We start from the raw sequence: 20,156 nt of genomic DNA, 5'->3' as shown, positions 1-20,156 counted from the left end.
GACAAAATGACGTAAATGTTACGTCGGTGTACAACCTTCAACAATTAACAAACCCATACCTCTTAGCAAGGGTACGACAACATTAAAGGTAAAGCAATTCAAAAAAGAACACCGACGGCCAGATTTTTTTTCAAAACAATAGGCAAAACGCAAATATGATATAGACATGACACAAAAAACAAACTGCAGTCGCCGCTTACCAAATGTTACATACCTTAGTCTAAAGACGAGCACAACCAGAAGTAGTGGTACAAATTATACAAATCAGTTGAAAAGAGGTGAACCCATCAGATCGATATAAAACAAAATTATCAAGTAACAAAAACTAAAAGGAGAAAAAGAAGCGATTATGAGTACTGGAAGTATAACAACTGATAAAAAATCCTGAATCCAAGACAAGAAACTTTTCTTAAATTTAAATTCTAGAATGGAAATCTGCTGCCAATATCCATCTTCATCCATCTTATTCTCTGTTATTTTCGGCTGGTCGGACCAAAAGTATTGTCGTACACAGTTCAAATGTACTAAACAAAATAATACGTTGTGTATCCTTGAATTTTTGAAATTCATGTCGATCTCAATGCAATAAAATTGACATTTTCATTTACTAAGAACTAGACCGACAGAGCTTTATTGCATAGAAGAAAAATGCTTACACGGATTAAGAAAGCATCATGTGCTTGGGGTATGTCACTCTGATCTTGATTTTAACCTTGCTCCCCATGATAGTAGCTCTAATCCAAATCGTTTCCGGTTCTTATCTTTTGCACAGTAAGACTGGTGTCTACTTGAATTGGTATGAAGTAGCATCATGAGCTGTGGTGTGTTAAATATCAAATTCAGCCCAATCTCACCTTTGTCACCTGTGATAGTTAATCCTTGTCTGATTTGTGTCCTGGGTTTTACTCAAGAACAATAGAACTTTGGTAGACCCAACATGGTACGCTGATACATCGTGGAATGGATGCGTGTCATATATCACAGTCTTGTCACTCTTGCTTATATTTTGACCATTGACCCCTACAATAGTTTACAATTGTCTAAATAGTGTTTGGTGCATAACCGCGGTACTACAAATGTATTGCACTTAGATTGACAAAAGTAGGTAAAAAGAAGCATAATACTATCCTTTATCTTCACCATGTTCACCGTAATTTCTGATTTTACAGTATGCTAACCCCAAACTTTGTTCCTAGGTCAATGTAATTCTTTCAGATTAACCTATCACTAACCATGTGTTGATCTAAGAAACGGGCCAAGATTATTTAATATGAACGACTTACAACCGCACCTATCGGAATGTAAACCTCAATATTAAATGTCACTGCATCAACTAAAATGCAAACGGGAGTATTAGTTCCTCTTTGCGGACATCTTTAGTTTTTATCAAGAATGAGTAGCTTGAAAATAATATGTATATCTTTATAGATATAGGAAGATGTGATATGAGTGCCAATGAGACAACTCACATTCAATTCACAAATTTTAAAAGTAAACCATTATGTATTATAAGGTCTAAGTACGGTCGTCAACACGGAGCCTAGGCTTGCACACAAACGTAGGCTACAAGGGCCGCCTTAAAATGACTATTATATTCCTATATACCTATATTTCTGAGGTACCGGTTTTCAAATCTAGAAACAACATCCCGACTGGGCTTTCAACGCAGCACGCCATGTCAACTAGAGACCTTAATTACTGTGCTTATCCAGTAAGGGAGCTACCATTTGATTTTTAGGGGGGGGGGGGGGGGGGGCGGCTAGGATGAAAAATGTTGTCCTGCATTTTTTTTTAGCTGTAATCTCTGTACTGCCTTTTTATTTTTCATTCTAATCGGTCCTGCCTTTTTTTTTAGTTTATCCTGACTTTTTTTTTACCTAAATTGTCGTCCTGACTTTTTTTTTGCAAGTTTAACATCCTGCCTTTTTTTTTACTCAAAACTCCTGTCCTGCCTATTTTTTTCAAATTTCATCCTAGCCCCCATAAAAATCAAATGGTAGCTCCCTAATCTTTGTGGTATCACAATAGCAATGGCTAAAACAGTTTACCAAAATGCAGTTCGAATTCTTCTTCCACATACTGATCAACTGGAAACATATTTTAACAAATTGATGAAATGAAAGATTTTTAGTATGAAGTGAGTGCTGTGAAATGTATAGTAATACTTGCCATCCAGCTCCAGTTAGTTGATGTAATAACTTTAGGTATAATTTTGACATGAAAACTTCTGTCATAAATATATTTTATAAAACAATACTTCAAAGCATTGTTTTGTAAGTCTATTATTTATTGTTCTGTTTTCATACAGCAAGTAAATGCGTAATTGTAGTTTGCATATTATTTTTTTCTGAAGCATTAACTTATCTGCTAATATAAAAGGGAAATTATTTACATAACCGTTAAAGCTGTCTGTCTGACAAATATCAAATTCCTTCATTTAGTAAGTAAATTATTTGTAACATTGTTTCCATGAGTATTAAACATTGTTAAACTGTTATCATCGGTTCTCAAAATAACACTTAAATTTATTTCTAAGATGATTAAAATTTTTAACTTTTAAAAATATATTTTGGAACACATTCAAAGTTCTATAAATCGTACAAATTCCTCAGGAAATAAAGAAGGTATCTATACAGCAATTCTATCATAGATTAACTGTATTGCAAAACTTTGAATTGTTCAAAGTACTACTGATTTTCTACAACAGAGAATTATATAACTAATACCGGTATGCAGTATTTTGCAAAATAAATCGCAATTTCGCGTCCTCAAAGCTCTTCAACTTTCTATGTAATATAGCTACTAAGTTGGCATTTCTTTTTTTCCCTTGTAGCAATGAACAATCTGTTGTAGGCAAAATTATTAGCTTGGTATCATTGATTAAATTTTAATTATACTATTACTCAATAAAAATTATTTCCCTTTAATGTCAGCAGATCAGTAATTCTAATAGAAAAAAAACTATTTAAATTACAAATACGCACCAACTTGCTGTTGTGCCAAACACGTTATCGTAGAATTATTCGAATAAGTCGAAAGTGAAATGTTTATAAAAAAAGAAAACTTACGGAAAACGGCACTATTCTAATACCTTTTTGTAGTTTATGTCATCGCAAAGTGTTTACTATATGACTAGTGACATCATCGGGGACGAAACGTTCACACTAGCAGTGGCAAGAAATGGCCATGGCCAACGAAAACTACTGCGTGGTTGTAAAACTTATCACAAATCTAGTTACGCCAGACGATCTTTTCGTCTACATACTCTCCAGGGGTGCTCCAATCTACATTTGGTATGATTTGGCAACCAAAAAGATGGCGATCATTGCATTGATAGCCAGAATTTATTGACATACAAAAGTTATTTAAAGTTATATTTTGGAGATATTTAATGCAACCCATAATCAACGTTCGATGACGACCAAATGTGTTGGACGGAATAGAAAAATGTAGAATACTACATCTAATTACAAACAGACGAGCTAATATATCTTCTTTTGTCATCGAGTATCATTTCCTTGTGACTATAAAATATGATATTTGATAAAAACACGTCGTTTCCTTTTTAATCGCAATCCCACGTTTATATGCATCAGCAACACTTTATGTTCTTACATAGGGCTGATCAGTTTAAAAAGCTTATATGATGGGATCTTTTATTTTTATAAACTATTTTTCATTAAATCTCATATATATTGAACGACACATCTAGTATATATGCTAAGAATTTCTATGCATGCATATTGTAATTATTTAATATAAAAAAAATGGTAGTTAAACAATGTGAATATGTGTATGATAGATATTTGCTATACTAGCTATAGACTGGGCGTTTTATTTTCTCTTTTTAAACCGATTGTGAGCTCTCATTGCAGATGTAATTATCATCAACCGACACTCGGATGTCATAAGTGGAGTTGAAACATGCTTTTCATTCCATTTACTCTTTAGTGCGTTCTACTTTGTTTTTATTAAACTATTTCCTGTAGATCGTGGACTTGATTGTTGTTGGTCGGTTCGTTATGTATTTGTTTGCAAGTTATATGTCTACTACCGACAAATGTGTTGTAATCCCTTTAATATTGTCTTACCTCTTCCTCTTTCAAGGGATAAATACTTGATTATTTGGCTCATTTTACCTTACATATTTACCGTTATCTACTAATTTATTCGGTTTATATTTTAAAATACGATAAAAATTAAGGAATAACAGTACTGTAGTGGAAGAGTTGTCACCGTCAATTGTAGATTTGACGGTCGAAAATGCAGTTTTACTGGCGACAGACAGTAAAACGCAGATTTGCGACCGTCAAATTAAAATTGACGGTGGCAACTCTTCCACTACAGTACTGTTATGCCGATTCTAATGCATTTCAAAAAGAAATAATACGATAAAACTTGGAAAAATGTTTAAATTTGACAAATAAAAAAAAATCCGCGAAACATCATGAATGATTTTGGCACTAAGACGTCATGGGTAAACGTGACGTCAGACAAATGAAAACTTACAAACTGGGGGTTATAATGTTACCTGTATGCTTCAAATTTGGACAAAATAACTTTAAAATGGCGAATTCGAGGTAGGTGTTGTTTTATTTTGGATTATATAGTAGTAATAGAACATTTGTTGATTCAATCATTTCAAAATGGTTGTCCCTCCTTAGTTACGCCTGGTCAACTGTGGATATGACGGCAACTATTAGCCAATGAAAAAAATTGTTACATACAAATTGCATTAGAATGTAGAATGTTCCTGTAATAACAAGCGAAACAACACTTTATATTTTTTTACGCGTCAGAAGCAGGAACGTTCAATATGCTCAATACCGAATGTTAAAACGTGTAAGCACTGAACTCGGGTACTGATAGTTTACCAACAGCAGTATCCACCAAGTGTTGTATAGAGCGCCTTCCTTGTTGTCTTACAATGTGTTGGCAGCTACATATATATAATGTACCCTTCTAACATGCAAGGGGGCCTGGGAGGCTGAGTGGTCTTAGAAAAACATGTAGAAGTCGAACTAATTAATCAATAGCCAGTTAACACCGAGGTGGTGATATCGATTACCGCACTTGACATGTGCAAGTGACTAACTTTTAATGACTAGGAATTTCAGTTTTCCTACCGAAGGATGAAGGGTATCTACGGAGCACTCCGGTTTCTTTAACCATTTAAAAAACTGATCGACATAAAATTTAACAATTGTGTTAAAAGTAAACATGAAATTCCAATGAATTAATCAATCAATCTAACATTAAAACTATACAGGTGTCGATATTGAATGGCAAAGACAAATTAAGAGATTAAGCTTTAAATTTGTATTTGTAAATAATATAATATTAAATAGAATTCTTCACCCTGTAATTTATAAAATGTCAAAAGTGCTATATCCCCCTTTTAATCCGTCTGTGTGACAAATTTAACCTAGATTACACGATATAGTCCGGTTATGCAACACAACCGGTTTAAATATTTATGAAGAATTCGAATATAAACACAATATAATTGCAAGATAACTACAAGTGCAAGAGTTAATCTCTTCTTTTTATGGTACTACTGAATACTCCTTGTCATAGAAGACTTCAACAGAATATACAAAAACTCTGAAATCACTCACATTTAAAATGATATTTGCATCCTTTTTTTTGGAAAGAAAATGCTGTCTCTTATCTATACTCAAATTGATCTCGGAGTGTTTTCCATCAAAGTGTTTTCGACTTTTCTACATCTAACGATTTATCTTGGAGACGATTACACAAACACTGTCAATTGTTTTCTCCGATTTGACAAACTTGTTTGTACAATCCTATAAATTACAAGTTTTGTATACCGATGGATTAGCTTCCTGCAGTGCTGGTTCATTTACTGTAGTAATTTTGATGATATCAGATTTTCGTTCGCTTGGTGTTGTATTTGTTTGTCGGTTTGTATAGTTTTGAACATATCAGGATATATATTACTGGTAGCTTCTTTTTCCGACGTTGATGAATTTTCACTACATTGATGTACCGTAACTATTACTTCACATGCATTCCAGTCTTCTTGGCAATTGTATTGAAGTACTGTGTAAGGTTTATGACATTCTTTATTGTCATTGCCCACAACATCTGAGTTTTCTGAAATATTTGGAAAGCTTTTGTGAGGTGTTTCATCTTCTTTTCTTGTAATGTCGTTTTCCATATCGAAATATACGTCAAGGTATCCGGTCGTTTCATTATCTTCGATTGCTGTTGGAATAGATTGTCTCCCCCGTAAAATGAAATTAACAGATTTCCTTAAAGATGCTTGTGATGCAACATTCAGTTCCGTTGTATCAAATATTAACGGATTTTCGTCGATCTCACAATAGATGCCATTACATGGGGTCGGTTGAAACGATTCCAAATCAACGTCTGCATTGATTTTTAGTTTAAGTGATCGCTGCTTTCGTTTTTTATGTAATATGTGACCCATCCCCGTCAAAATTGTTAACCCAGTTATACACAATGTATACATTATCCATTCATCGTTTGAACTTCCTGAAATATGATTAAAAATAATTAAAAACTACTTCTACAAATCAATAGCAACATTAGTATACACAACAAAACGTTCTTCGAATTCTCTATGTAGATAATATATGAAGGAAATAATCGCTAGCTTGTTGATTCACTATTTCTTTTTATGAATACGATACTTCTGAAGTCAACTTGATAGAATTACAAGATGTAACAACTAACTGACATATTGATATATATTTATTTATACATGTTCCAGACCATGAGTATTTGGACCATACACGTGTATTTTTCAAAATACGCGTACGTATGGTATGTCTGGTTTTAAGAAGTTGGTCAAGTTAAGTAGATACAAATTTATATTACAGATCAACATATTAACAGAAATATTACATTAATTCAAAAAGTTAAATTGTAAATCTAACTATTAAAAAAAGTCACGTTTATTCAATCTGATAATCTCTGGTATTTAGCATGTCAGTAAAACATGAAAATGAATTAAACTCGCTGACATTGAAGGTATTAAAAGGAAAAATAATAATAAAATTTTACTCAAAAATGGAAAGGAATATGCATGAGGAAAATATGTAGATGTATAAAAGTTTTTTTGTCTGAAGACACCATACAACAGTCAATTGATATGGTCAGTGTGTGTCGATTTGCTTTTTTCTCATGAATAATGTATGTAGTTGCCAATCTAGTTCAATTTAGAATTATCATTGAGTGTAATATTTTACAGATATTAAAAAAGTGTCCAAAGTATATGTCATTAGTGGCAAAATGAAAGTAAAGATTGTTTTAGTCTCATAAATAAACTGATGTATATTCAAACCTACTATCTTTCAAAGTATTGGTCTGTTTTCCAGTGACTGTTTCATTTAAAAATTTAACTGACACTGTGCTCTCTGCAAATAAATAATTCACATCAATACTACTAATAATAAATAGCAAAAACTTTAAACTGCAGGAAAAAGACAGCAAATCTTCGACCAATTGTAATCATTTTAGGACTCATCTCCTGAGGGGATAGCAACCACAAATTTAGTACAATGACGTTATTTATCAATACCACAAAGGTAAATAACACCAGTCGTCGATTGTATTCGAATTTGTAACATATATTTATCATGTTTGTGTTTTCGGCAGATCCATAAATAATAACCTATACATAACACAAAAAAGCTGTGTTGACCTTAGAGCCAATAATACTCATTTAAAACCCGAATTAATTATCGTCATTCATGATAGACATTCCCTCGCAATCAGGTGTATATAAAATATTATATAGCATCAATGTCTGCTGCCATGATGTACAATAAACAAACTATTACCGAGTAAAGCAAAGGAAAATGATGTAAACCTATAAAGGTCATAGCTTGACGGTATACAGAGATTAAAACAATAATTTAAAAAATGATTAACAATTTTAAAAAGAAAGCAAAATGCCTGATTTTACTTACATCATTAAAACACATGACATACACCAATCGATAGATTGAAAATCTATATTAATGGAAAAATCTATATTTTTAAACACACTTTACTAATTAAAACCTGCATGCTAAACGATCAAGTTTCTCATGTTTCAAACGCACGAACTATTGTCTTAGTAAATTAAATAATGGATGGTTTACCTGTGCTCTTTGAAGTACATCCCACCTCATTATCACACCTATTTTGTGTTAAAAAGAATTAATGTTTATTTCTTTACATCCTATATAGCAAACATGTGAAATGATACATTATATATGATATCAAGTTTTCAATAAATATAAGAAATAAAAAGAATGTGAATTACATCCGAAAAGGCGGGTTTTCATGTCTATGTCTCAACGTATTGCTCGAGGCCAAAATATTTGAAAATCCAACGCTTAGTAAAACGACAAAGAGCTACAAACCAAAACGGACGATAAAAAAGCCTAATCCAGGAAAACTGCGTTACTATTTTAAGCAAAAGTATCATCAAGTTAATTGAAAGTGTTCTTAATAAGTAAAATAACAAAAGATACCGAGGTCCAAGAAAAGTCAAATGGAAAGTATCTTATCGAACGGCGATATCAAAAGCTCAAAAACATCAAACGAATGGAAATATCTCTCATATTCCTGACTTGAACATGTTGAAATTTATAAATTACATGGAATATCAATTCACTTTATTCAGTACCAACCATACTATCTTTTTTTTTATATTTTTTGTTTTGTTTGGGTTGCAACTTAGAGACGTACCTTTCATAAGGATTACAGTCACATGTTTCACTACATAAAACACCATACATATTATATTTACATGGAAGACATCGACCTCCATCTTCTCTTGTTGTTGTTCCAATTTTGCATTCTAAAAGAGGGAAGTACTGATAAGTTCCTAATAAATGATATCTGCTCTTTGGACGGGTTTTGGTCTCTTTGACACATTCCCAAATTTCCATTCTCCATTTTATTTCCAAGCATAAAAATAATGTTAAATTTCAATAACAATATGTACATTTGAACATGTTAAAGTCGGCGTTGTCAATAGAATTTTATGAATTGCTATCCATTTTTCAAATCATGTACAGAAAGACAAAGTCATTCGATTTTTTGCCCTAATTTTGTTCTTTGAAATGTTTTTTCCCCACTGTTTATCTTTATGCTTTTCTAAACCAGGACACACAAAAGCACCCAATGTTGTGCTAATTTTATCGTTTCATAGTATGTTAATTTTTTTAATTTTTTGTATCTTATTGTTTTGGTTATTTCTACGATATAATTTCTATAATCCCTGGCACCGTCTTCTCTTTTTCTTTTTAATTGACATCTTAAATCACTCTTGAAAAACTTTTTATCGAGTATGACGAACAAAAGTCAATATTTTCAATTAAAAGAATTCGAAAAAGAAAACAACCGACAGTGATGAATAGTCTACAAATCAAAACAAGACACTCAGTGTCAAGACTCAAACGCACACAAATGAAGTCATGCTTCATTGCACGATTCGTACAGTTACTCTTGGGTATCGTATATCGATGAGTTATAACCTGTAATTATATATCTTGTATTTGATAAAACGTTTTCCATATTTATAAATTATGGACATGCATATTTTATATAAAACCGTATTCATGATCAAAGGTAAAGTTTTAACTTAAAGCTTGTTTTCATCATTACCTTTATTTTTTCTTTATTGTTGAAACAGTTAATTTGAGGCTAAGGCTCTATTTATTTTATAAGTCAGATCATTTTCACCAATGAATAATTAAATACATTTGTTTTTATTATTTTAAAAATCGCTACAACTATTGACTAGAAGTTCATTTTGGAGATCAACAATCCAAAAGAAAGGACACACCCACAAGGAAGTATTTTGTACCAATTAAGTTTCTCCAGACTATTAGTTTCATTGTTGATGAGTATTTGAATTGTGTTAGATAGTTCTTGTAAAGTTAACACTATTGCACATAACCCTTTTCACGTTTAATCTGTTCTATTTGATTTTTCAAAATAAATTTTCGCGAATCAATATTTATATATTTTATCTTATTCATATAATAATTATTAAGAATTAGTTATTACACTTATTTTCTTCTGTGCACGTTTGTTTACATTCTATCAACAAGGTTTTCCCTTGAACTTGTGCTTTGCGATGGCCAAAGTTTTAACGAGAGGTAGGTAAGGTTATGGCAAACACCGGAAAATAAGTGCACAGGAAGACAAAAATTCAATAGCAGTACATTTACGAACACTATTAAAATATAAAGGATTTTCTTGTACAAGAAAGTTCACGTAAAATGTACACACGTTCTAAAGTTAAAGTGTAAGTTAGGTTTTTAATTAATACAGACATATTCAACTTGTACATCATTTTTAAGTTTCATTTGACTTTTGTTAACCTAAAATAACAAAACAATGAAGATCAATTTCATGATACAAATGGCAATGCAAAGGATTGGAATAAGACTTTTGGTTTCTTTATTGAAACTACACCATCCGTCATAAATCTTTGATTTTTTAGTTACATGGCATTGTATCCAAGTGATATTTGCATAACATTTTGGATTCATTCTGGATTGTCTTATCAAAATTTACTCGAAATACTTATATTTTAGGAATAAGTTAACAGAATAACAGAACATGTTAAAAGAAAATTGGCTAACGTTATAGTACATTTAACGCTTCCTTTTGCATTTGTTGTCAATTTTTATTTATTACGTGTATTTATGCCTCCTATCCTTTAAAAACAATATTCAATCATATAGACCTCGAAGTAGTTTACAATGAAACAAAGATTTGGCTTTTCATATTATGATATGCACCGCATTCATTTTCCTACTATTTTGTGTCACTTAAATCATAGAACATACTCTATATACTAAATAGCACCCATACCAATGTTGATTTGTATTCCGTAATCTGTTTAGGAATTTTATACTGTAAAAATACATCCGTCAAATATGGTATTCAGACAATATGACTATTGAGGAGTACTGATACATTCCGGAAAAGTATACATTGATAACTAGAGGCTCTAAAGAGCCTGTGTCGCTCACCTTGGTGTATGTGGATATTAAACAAAGAACACATGACAAAATTGTGTTTTGGTTATGGTGATTGGTTTGTAGATCTTACTTTACTAAACGTTCTTGCTGCTTACAAATATCTCTATCAATAATGATCTTGGCCCAGTAGTTTCAGGGGAAAATGTTAGTGAAAATTTACAAATTTTATGAAAATTGTTAAAAATTTACTATAAAGGGCAATAATTCCTTAGTCGGTCAATTTACCATTTTGGTCATGTTGACTTATTTTAAGGTCTTACTTTGCTGTACCTTATTTCTGTTTACAGTTTATCTCTAACTAATATAATATTCAAAATAATAACAAAAAAAAACGGCAAAAATTCCTTAAAACTACCAATTCAGGGGCAGCAACCTAACAACCAGTTATCCAATTCATCTGAAAATTCTAGGGCAGACAGATTTTCACCTTATTAACAATTTCACATCCTATCAAATTTGCTCGAAATGCTTTGGTTTTTGAGTTATAATCCAAAAACTGAATTTTACCCCTATGTTCTACTTTTAGCCATGGCGGCCATCTTGGTTGGTAAGCCAAGTCACTGGACACATTTTTTAAACTAGATACCCCAATGATGATTGTGGCCAAGTTTGGTTTAATTTGGCCCAGTAGTTTCAGAGGAGAAGATTTTTCTCAAAGATTACTAAGATTTACGAAAAATTGTCAACAATTGACTATAAAGGGCAGTAACTCCTAAAGGGGTCAACTGACCATTTTGGTCATTTTGGTAATGTTGACTTATTTGTAAATCTTACTTTGCTGAACATTATTGCTGTTTACAGTTTATCTCTATCTATAATGATATTTAAGATAATAACCAAAAACAGCAAAATTTCCTTAATATTACCAATCAGGGGCAGCAACCTAACAACGGGTTGTTCGATTCATCTGAAAATTTTAGGTTAGATAGATCTTGACCTGATCAACAATTTTATTCCTTCAGATTTGCTCTAAATACTTTGGTTTTTGAGTTATAAGCCAAAATCTGCATTTTACCCCTATGTTCTTATTTTAGCAATGGCGGTCATCTTGGTTGGTTGGCCGGGTCACACCACACATTTTTTGAACTAGATACCCCAATGATGATTGTGGTAAAGTTTGGTTAAATTTGGCCCAGTAGTTTCAGAGGAGAAGATTTTTGTAAAAGTTAACAACGACGACGGACGACGACAAACGACGACGGACGACGACGGACGACGGACGCAAAGTGATGGGAAAAGCTCACCTGGCCCTTCGAGCCAGGTGAGCTAAAAATAATAAAGAGAAGGAAATATGACAAACACATGAGAACACATCTGAACTGTCAAAATGCTCTATTAAGGAAACCCTTCATTATTTTTTGCGACGCTGTTATACTTTGGTTTGATATACTTTAAACTATCATACAAGATTCAAAAATGCATGTTAGATAGATATGTAGTATATTTTCATAAAACCATGCAAGTAAAAAGGTTACAGAGAAGTTAAAAAAAATAATTTACATAATTATAAAAATAGAAATGCATTAAAAATGCATAAAATTTCGGATAAGATAACATATAAACGAATATATATATACTTATACAGTCAAACGTGAAATGTTCGATTGATAGCTTTAACAAATAATTAATAAGACGAAAGATGTTCATTCTTATATCTCTAAATTATGTTATTTGTTCGTTTGTTAGTAATTTTCGTTTCCGCTTTGATGTTTTCGTCTGACTTCATGTTTCGTGTTTTAATAGTCATCTTGCATAATCCCCTTTGTAACATTAAAGTTACACAAATAAAAATCCTTGATAATGTTCCTGACTAGAATAAAAATGCAAAATTAATTTGCAGATATCCATCATGTACGTGCTGTCTACAAACAATGGTATTGGTAGAGTCGAATCAATATGTATTTGTTATTTCGAATTCAGTCTGGAAATATTAAAAAGCAACTTACCCGTGCACAGTAGATCGGTCCATTCAAAGTTAGAACAGCAGAAATGCTTGCTTAAGGGTAAGAAAACTAATCATTATCATACTAAAGTAATTAGACATAATTATAAAAAAATAAAAAGTTAAATGTGAGCTGCCTACAGATCGATCCAAGACAAATATAAAGTCGTCTATCAAAGGATTATAATATATTATTTATTAAAAAATAAAAAAACTTAATCATGTTAATGTAACGATAAAGTCAATAAAATCTGACAAAGCAAAATTCTAGATTATACAAAACCACAGAACGATTAAAAAACAGTTCTTATATTTATGATCTGGTACCGGAATTGCCCTATTAAAAACGATGGGATCAACCTTGCGTGATTGAGTTATTGTGATGTAAAAATTGGAAATGATCAAAATTGAAACCATTTGAAACAACTGAATATATTGATCAGTAGCAATAGATTGTGCTCTATTGGTTGTCTGTTTGTCTTTTTCATTTTTAGCCAGGCGTTAACAGTTTATTTTCGATTTTGATTTCGACTGTCCCTCTGGTATCTTTCGTCCCACTTTTACAACGTTTCATTTCACATATAGTTTCAACAAACCTTAAAAGTGTAGTGATTTTAAATTGGTTTCATTTGCAAGATATCAACCGATACCAGGATGAGTCTTACACATACACTCTTATAATCTATGCTTTGTAGCATGTAATCAGTTCCGAATACTTCATCGAGCTGTTATCTTTTATAAATTTTCATGATTTCAGTTTTGTTAATATTTGACAATCACTAAGTGATACATTAATCGCATACATAAATATGTATTTCAACATATATTACTGCATTTTATGTACTGCTTGCCAATTTGAAGTAACACATACTATTAGTATATACTCACTCTGTACTTGCATTGTAACAATAGTTCTCATGTAATTGCAAGGAACTTCTTATTCCATAAATAAGTAAACAAATCACTTGAAACTTCATTTTAGATCAATTGGAGAAACAACGATTTATGAGAGTGCACTTAGACCAAGGAGGAAGAATTCATTGAACAATGTCATTTGAAATACATTGTATAATTTTATATAATAACGCATTATACATGTTATACATGGAAATCAGGCACATCGAGGAACGAACACAACGGATGCTTCCACTTATATCCATTGCATTTTAAATGTTTTGCATATTTTTCAAATAAATTTTAAAATGTCCTGTTTCTAAACACAATCTTATAATTATAAATATCAAATAGAGTCAAATGAGTTTGAAATAAATGTCATTTATTCTGTGAATTACATATTTCCAGTCGATAATTAGGTCGAAGTTATCCTGCAATGGTATGTGAGTGTAAGCATTTATTCTATAGTAATTCCGCTTTGTGATTATGAGATTTAGGCCAACACATCTCGAGTAAATTAGACAGGATATATCTGCGTTTTTGTTTTAAGTATTGTAAAGAACATATTTAGACATGACTTACCACCACATAATCCTCCTTTCCTCCTTTTGCACTTGATGGTTATGTTGTCTGAACCATGCTAGAAATATAAAAACTATAATATTGTTAGTATATATTTCCTACTTTGTGAATAATTCAGATATGCCAGATTGCAGATTTAATGGCATTCGAAGTCTGTCAAAATTGGAATATCATTATTAACTTATATTGAATACAATTATGATTAAATTGCACACAATAAATGGCAAATAATAGAAGTAGATGCCAAAAGAAGATGATACTATTCAACTATTGAAATGGCAACAAATATCAACTCATTCAAAGATGACCCATTCTTTAACATCGGAAACGGAAGATGGGGAATATGGCAAATAGACAATAACCCAAATTAAGAGCAGAACACAGCTAAAGGCCACGAATGGGGCTTCAATGTTCAGTTTGAATACTTATAGTTGCAAGCGTAATCATAATTTTATAAGACAAGAAAAATACCAAATACCAAGTAAGCGGATATCAGAAAGAATAAGAAAAAAATTGAATAGATGGTTATTTCTGAAACGGAATCCTTGCTTTAATACCATGAATACATGCAGTTGAAATCTAGATATCCACACATCCTAAACAGTTGATATATTTACATTACTTTCTTTAAAGTAAGATATAGCTAGGAATCAAATAACTATTCCATGTTGTTTTTTTTTCTTGTTGACACATTTTATGTAAAAGAGATACGCATGATATACGTTAATTAAGGAATAAAAAAATACACAAACAAAAACAACAGAAACAAAGCATGATCACAGAATAACAATTTGATAGATGACATTTGTTAATTTGTATAAACTATTTAGTGAGAAACCTAACACAAACGTATACAGCATAGACATACTTAATATATGTGATGATAAAAAACTATCGAAAACTTGACTACACTTCCGGACACCTGAAATTAAAATCAACTGCAAACATTCATGCCTAAACTCTTGTATTATAAAATGTCTTAATAAAACCGTCGGTGCTGATTTTGTTTATTAGTAACACGCTATTTGTTAAAATCTAGCATGAAGTCTTAATCGATTATATTTTCTTTTTAACAAATTGTCTGTGAATGTTTCTGTTTTGGTTATTTAAGTTCTGTTCAAGTTTTAACTATTCATTTTGAAACTTAATATTTTAACATTCTAGTATATATTTTAGCTGGTCAAACTAGATTTAATCTTGTATCGAAGTAAATTGTGAAACAAACCATAACAGTAAGCAACATGAGTTTGCAATATTTAATCTGTGAACGGAAAAATCAAGTGAACTTACAAACGGAAACAAAAACAAAAAAAGACTGAAAGTAATGATATGAGAATTTTATTTTTTTGTTATTTTAATCAGTAGAATAAAAAATTTTACACACAGAAAAAGAATTTGAAAAAAACTTTCAACTCTAAAATATCGATTTTTTTTCTGCATAACAGATGACAAAAGCACAGTTCTGTCATGTAATGTTGTCATTTTATTATTATATTCAACATTGCCATAAAAGCCACCATTTTGTTATTAAAATTTCCTGTGCCAAGTCAGGAAAATGCCATTGTTATATTATAGTGTGTTACATTTCAATGGTGTGTTTGTATGTGTCGTACGCGTTGTACTCCTCTTATATTCGAGACGTTTGGCTCAGTTTTAGTTTGTTTCTCAATCGATTTATGAGTTTCGAACAGCGGTATACTACTGTTGCCTTCATTCTCTAATTAAAACAGAATATGTGAAGGTTTTAAAATAAAGTATAGATTATTCCTGCATGACGTTTTCGAAATTGAGATACAGTCCATGCTCCGGACTTTCAATTTACTGATGACTTTAAAAACAAATGTAAATTAAAAGCTAACTAAATATTACTAGTATGTTATATGCATATACATATTCATGGATCTACAATCTGTCGATTCTTGTAACTTGGCATTGCACAAGGTCATGTTTTTCTCTGGCTGTTTATGACGTCTTTACACTAAATCCATTGGATGTTGGATGTGTACGGATTGATAGTTTAGTCTAAATTGCATGATTTTTTTATTAGTTGTTAGTGGCTTTGAAATAGCTGTCAGATAACTGCAAGTACTCTCAGATCTGTTCATTGCGTCTTTTTATGTCAGGCTGTATAAGTACCGGGCCACGTCCACTTGTATTTTTTTCCATCTGACGAGTTAAACCTTTTTTAACTGATTTTTATAGTTCGTCCTTATGTTGTACTGTTATACCACTGTCCCAGGTTAGGGGGAGGGTTGGGATTCCGCTAACATGTTTAACCCCGCCACATTATTTATGTATGTGCCTGTCCCAAGTCAGGAGCCTGTATTTCAGTGGTTGTCGTTTGTTTATGTGTTACATATTTGTTTTTCGTTCACTTTTTTTTACATAAATAAGGCCGTTAGTTTTCTCGTTTTAATTGTTTTACATTGTCTTATCGGGGCCTTTTATAGCTTACTATGCGGTATGGGCTTTGCTCATTGATGAAAGCCGTACGGTGACCTATAGTTGTTAATTTCTGTGTCATTTTGGTCTTTTGTGGATAGTTATCTCATTGGCAATCATTCCACATCTTCTTTTTTTATATGGAGTCCTAAGTAGACTTAAACATATCCCAAAGCAAGTGGTACTACTATGGTGTATTATTTTAGCTTTGAAGTGTTGGACTTCATTATTGCATTATACTTTAAATCAAAACATTATAATATTCGTGTCTTTTGTATAAAGTAAAGTCCACAATACCGTTACACTCTTTGTTTAACACCATGTTAAAATAATGTCCACGTGTATAGCAATGGACTAGTTCATTTTGAACTTTAATAAAAAATGGAACGCAAAATATAGAAATACAGATTTGCAACGGACACATAATGAATTCGTTACATAACTTCACGGCGTAAAATACATGTTTTATTGACGATTGAGGATTTTCAAAATTGGATTATGTCCCGTTTACCATTACAAATCTCAAATAAGTATAACCCAATGATACAAACTACATTACAAAATACAAAGAAAATTATGTTGTTTTGTTTTATGTTTGGATAATGTTGATTACAACCTAAACTTTTGTATGTTTGTATATAATAACTCTCTGTATCAAGTTTAGCATGTTTATATATGCCAGGATATAATCTTTTCTCTCGATACGTTGTATCTAACGGGTTTGCTATTATCTTTTTTAACTATAAGGCCACACCAATTTAATTTCTTGTTCTACGGATTTTTGGACTCCAAAAATTGGGGCGAGCGAGCGATTTGAAAATTTTAATAAACAAATAATAAATTTGCAAATTTTTGAGGCGAAGCTTAAAAAGTAAAGGCGAGCGATTATAATTTTTTTTTTTGTAAACATAAAATTGTAGGTTTTGACTATATTAAAACTTGATTCATCACTTGTACCTAGACATTTCTTTAATTTTAAAGAATATTTTCCTGTTCAACAAGAAATAATTGAATAATCAAATTTGGTCTATGTATGTGTGACTGACAATGAGACAATTCTCCATCCAAGTCATAATCAGGTTCAGAACAACCCCATAATATTATGAATATCCCTTTTATGAGGGGTCAATTTAAGTTATAATATATTTTTAATGTAAAAACACTAAGTACAAAAGGGCTAATTAAAGTTATAATATATTTTTTAATGTAAGAACACTTTAAGTACAAAAGGGCTAATACTTTCCCATATAACTATAATAAATGTATCTATATGGTATTAAATGGTCAAAACATGTCCAAGTTTAATATTATTCAAAATAAGTGGACCCCTTTAAAGTTGTTTAAAATATAATGTATTTCTCCTCTTTTTGAGTAAAAAATGCTAAGTTTTCAAAGGTTTTGTATAGTAGCACTATACAAATCCTTAGTATTTCTATTTTCTTTTCTACAACAGTAAACATGATAAAATCACTCCTTCAAGGCCAATTTCTGAGGGATAATATGATAAGGGAGCTACCATTTAATTTTTAGGGGGGGGGGGGGGGGGGCTAGGATGAAAAATTTTGTCCTGCATTTTTTTTTAGCTGTAATTTCTGTCCTGCATTTTTATTTTTCACTTTGTTTGGTCCTGCTTTTTATTTTTAGTTTATTCTGACTTTATTTTACCTAAATTGTCGTCCTGACTTTTTTTTTTGCAATTGTCTCATCCTGCCTTTTTTGTTTTACTCAAAACTCCTGTCCTGCCTATTTTTTCAAGTTTCATTCTAGACCCCCCCCCCCCCCTAAAAATCAAATGGTAGCTCCCTAATAACAGACATAGGTCAAGGTACGGCCTTTTACACAGAGCTTTGATCCAGACCAAACACCAAGCTATAAGGGACCACAACTTAGTATTGTACACAATTCGAAAAGGAAAACCAACGATCTAATTTATATTTCCAAACGGGAAAATACCAATGAAGTTTGAAACACATCAACAAACGATAACTGCTGAACGACAGGTCCCTGATAGTCCATCAGCTGGTAAGGTAAAATTTCAGTTCTGTGTTACACCCCAGGGTACCGCAATTTTTTTGCATAAATCTAAAGAGTAATGTCTGAAGAATATTTTAAGAGGTGTTAGACTTTTGAAAAAGTGTCCAAAAGGGGTTAAAAGGGGTCTTATTTAAGAGTATATCAAAAATTTTGTTTAACACAGTTATACAGAAAAAATAAAAAATAACCAAGTATTTGGTACTTTTTCTCTTATTAAATTGAACAAATCATATCTTATTAATACGGAGGTTAATTTTTACTTAATTTTTAAATCGTATAGGACCAAGAAAAAAGGGGGAGGGTTATATCTAAAATCCATGATGAAACAAAGCATACATACTAGTTTTCTTGATAAAAAAGGTATATATTGTGTATTTTTTACATTGAAACATAGAGCATCAAGAAACTAAAGGCAGTTGAACAAAATTCAAAGGTAAGATAGGGAAAAAAACATGGAATCAATGACAAACAAAAACATAAGCAATGTACATCACAGTCATTAAAAAACACACATAGTACTATAAAAATAATAAAAGAACTGTCAGGGTTTCAAGATCTATGTTAAAGTTCTTTTAACAACAGAATCACCACATTTTAAGGTCATGAAGAAGGTCAATCCATAGAATGATCAATCATCTTCAATTTCGTCAACGCCATCTACCGAATATTATCATCACCATCATCTTCATCATCTTCGTCGTCATCGTCAGCCATATCAACGATTTGATTATTCTTGTTGCTACAAGCATTCGTACATTTGCAAACATCTGTAAAGGATAAACCTTGTCGAACACATGAACATCTTTTGGTGGCACAACCAGTTTTTCATGAACAGCTTATCAGTATCAATATAGCATCTAACGCTGGCGGTTGGTCTAGCCAATGGATGCTGATCAAATCGTTCTTAACAATCCAACCATGGTTGTTTGGCGATAGAACCGTGTTGTTTTGAAGAGCTGATTTCCAAATCTTTGCCTGAAAATTGGCTCGTTTGATGTGCTTTAACATTGCATCTTTTGTTGGGAGCAATAAATGACAATGAATGTTTTTTGCATTGCAAAAAGTTCTGAATCTTAATTCATTGATGTTATTATTCTCGTAGCCATATATAGCACACAAAAACCTCTCGAGTGTTTTTGACAGTTTTTCGCCTATCTCTTCAAAAGTTTCACCAAGACGGGATAGACCTTCTGAAAACTCCAAAGAATGTGTCAAAACGCCGAATGCTT

At 31.7% G+C, this 20,156-nt stretch overlaps 1 protein-coding gene across 1 annotated transcript; it reads right to left on the bottom strand.

Annotated features, from left to right (window-relative positions):
* Positions 1–5,304: 5,304 nt before the first annotated feature.
* Positions 5,305–14,003, bottom strand: LOC139488739 (uncharacterized). The gene is made up of 6 exons (XM_071274567.1): positions 13,864–14,003; positions 12,980–13,029; positions 8,725–8,836; positions 8,133–8,170; positions 7,335–7,403; positions 5,305–6,519 (listed from the first exon to the last, which is right to left on the bottom strand). The coding sequence occupies exons 1-6, from the start codon at positions 13,950–13,952 to the stop codon at positions 5,864–5,866; spliced, it is 1,014 nt and encodes a 337-aa protein (XP_071130668.1). The 5' UTR covers positions 13,953–14,003; the 3' UTR covers positions 5,305–5,863.
* Positions 14,004–20,156: the final 6,153 nt, after the last annotated feature.

The sequence above is a fragment of the Mytilus edulis genome, chromosome 9 (assembly GCF_963676685.1).
Source record: "Mytilus edulis chromosome 9, xbMytEdul2.2, whole genome shotgun sequence".
NCBI classification, from domain to species: domain Eukaryota; kingdom Metazoa; phylum Mollusca; class Bivalvia; order Mytilida; family Mytilidae; genus Mytilus; species Mytilus edulis.
Note: the sequence above shows the minus strand (reverse complement) of the source record. Positions and strands in the feature narration are given on the sequence as shown.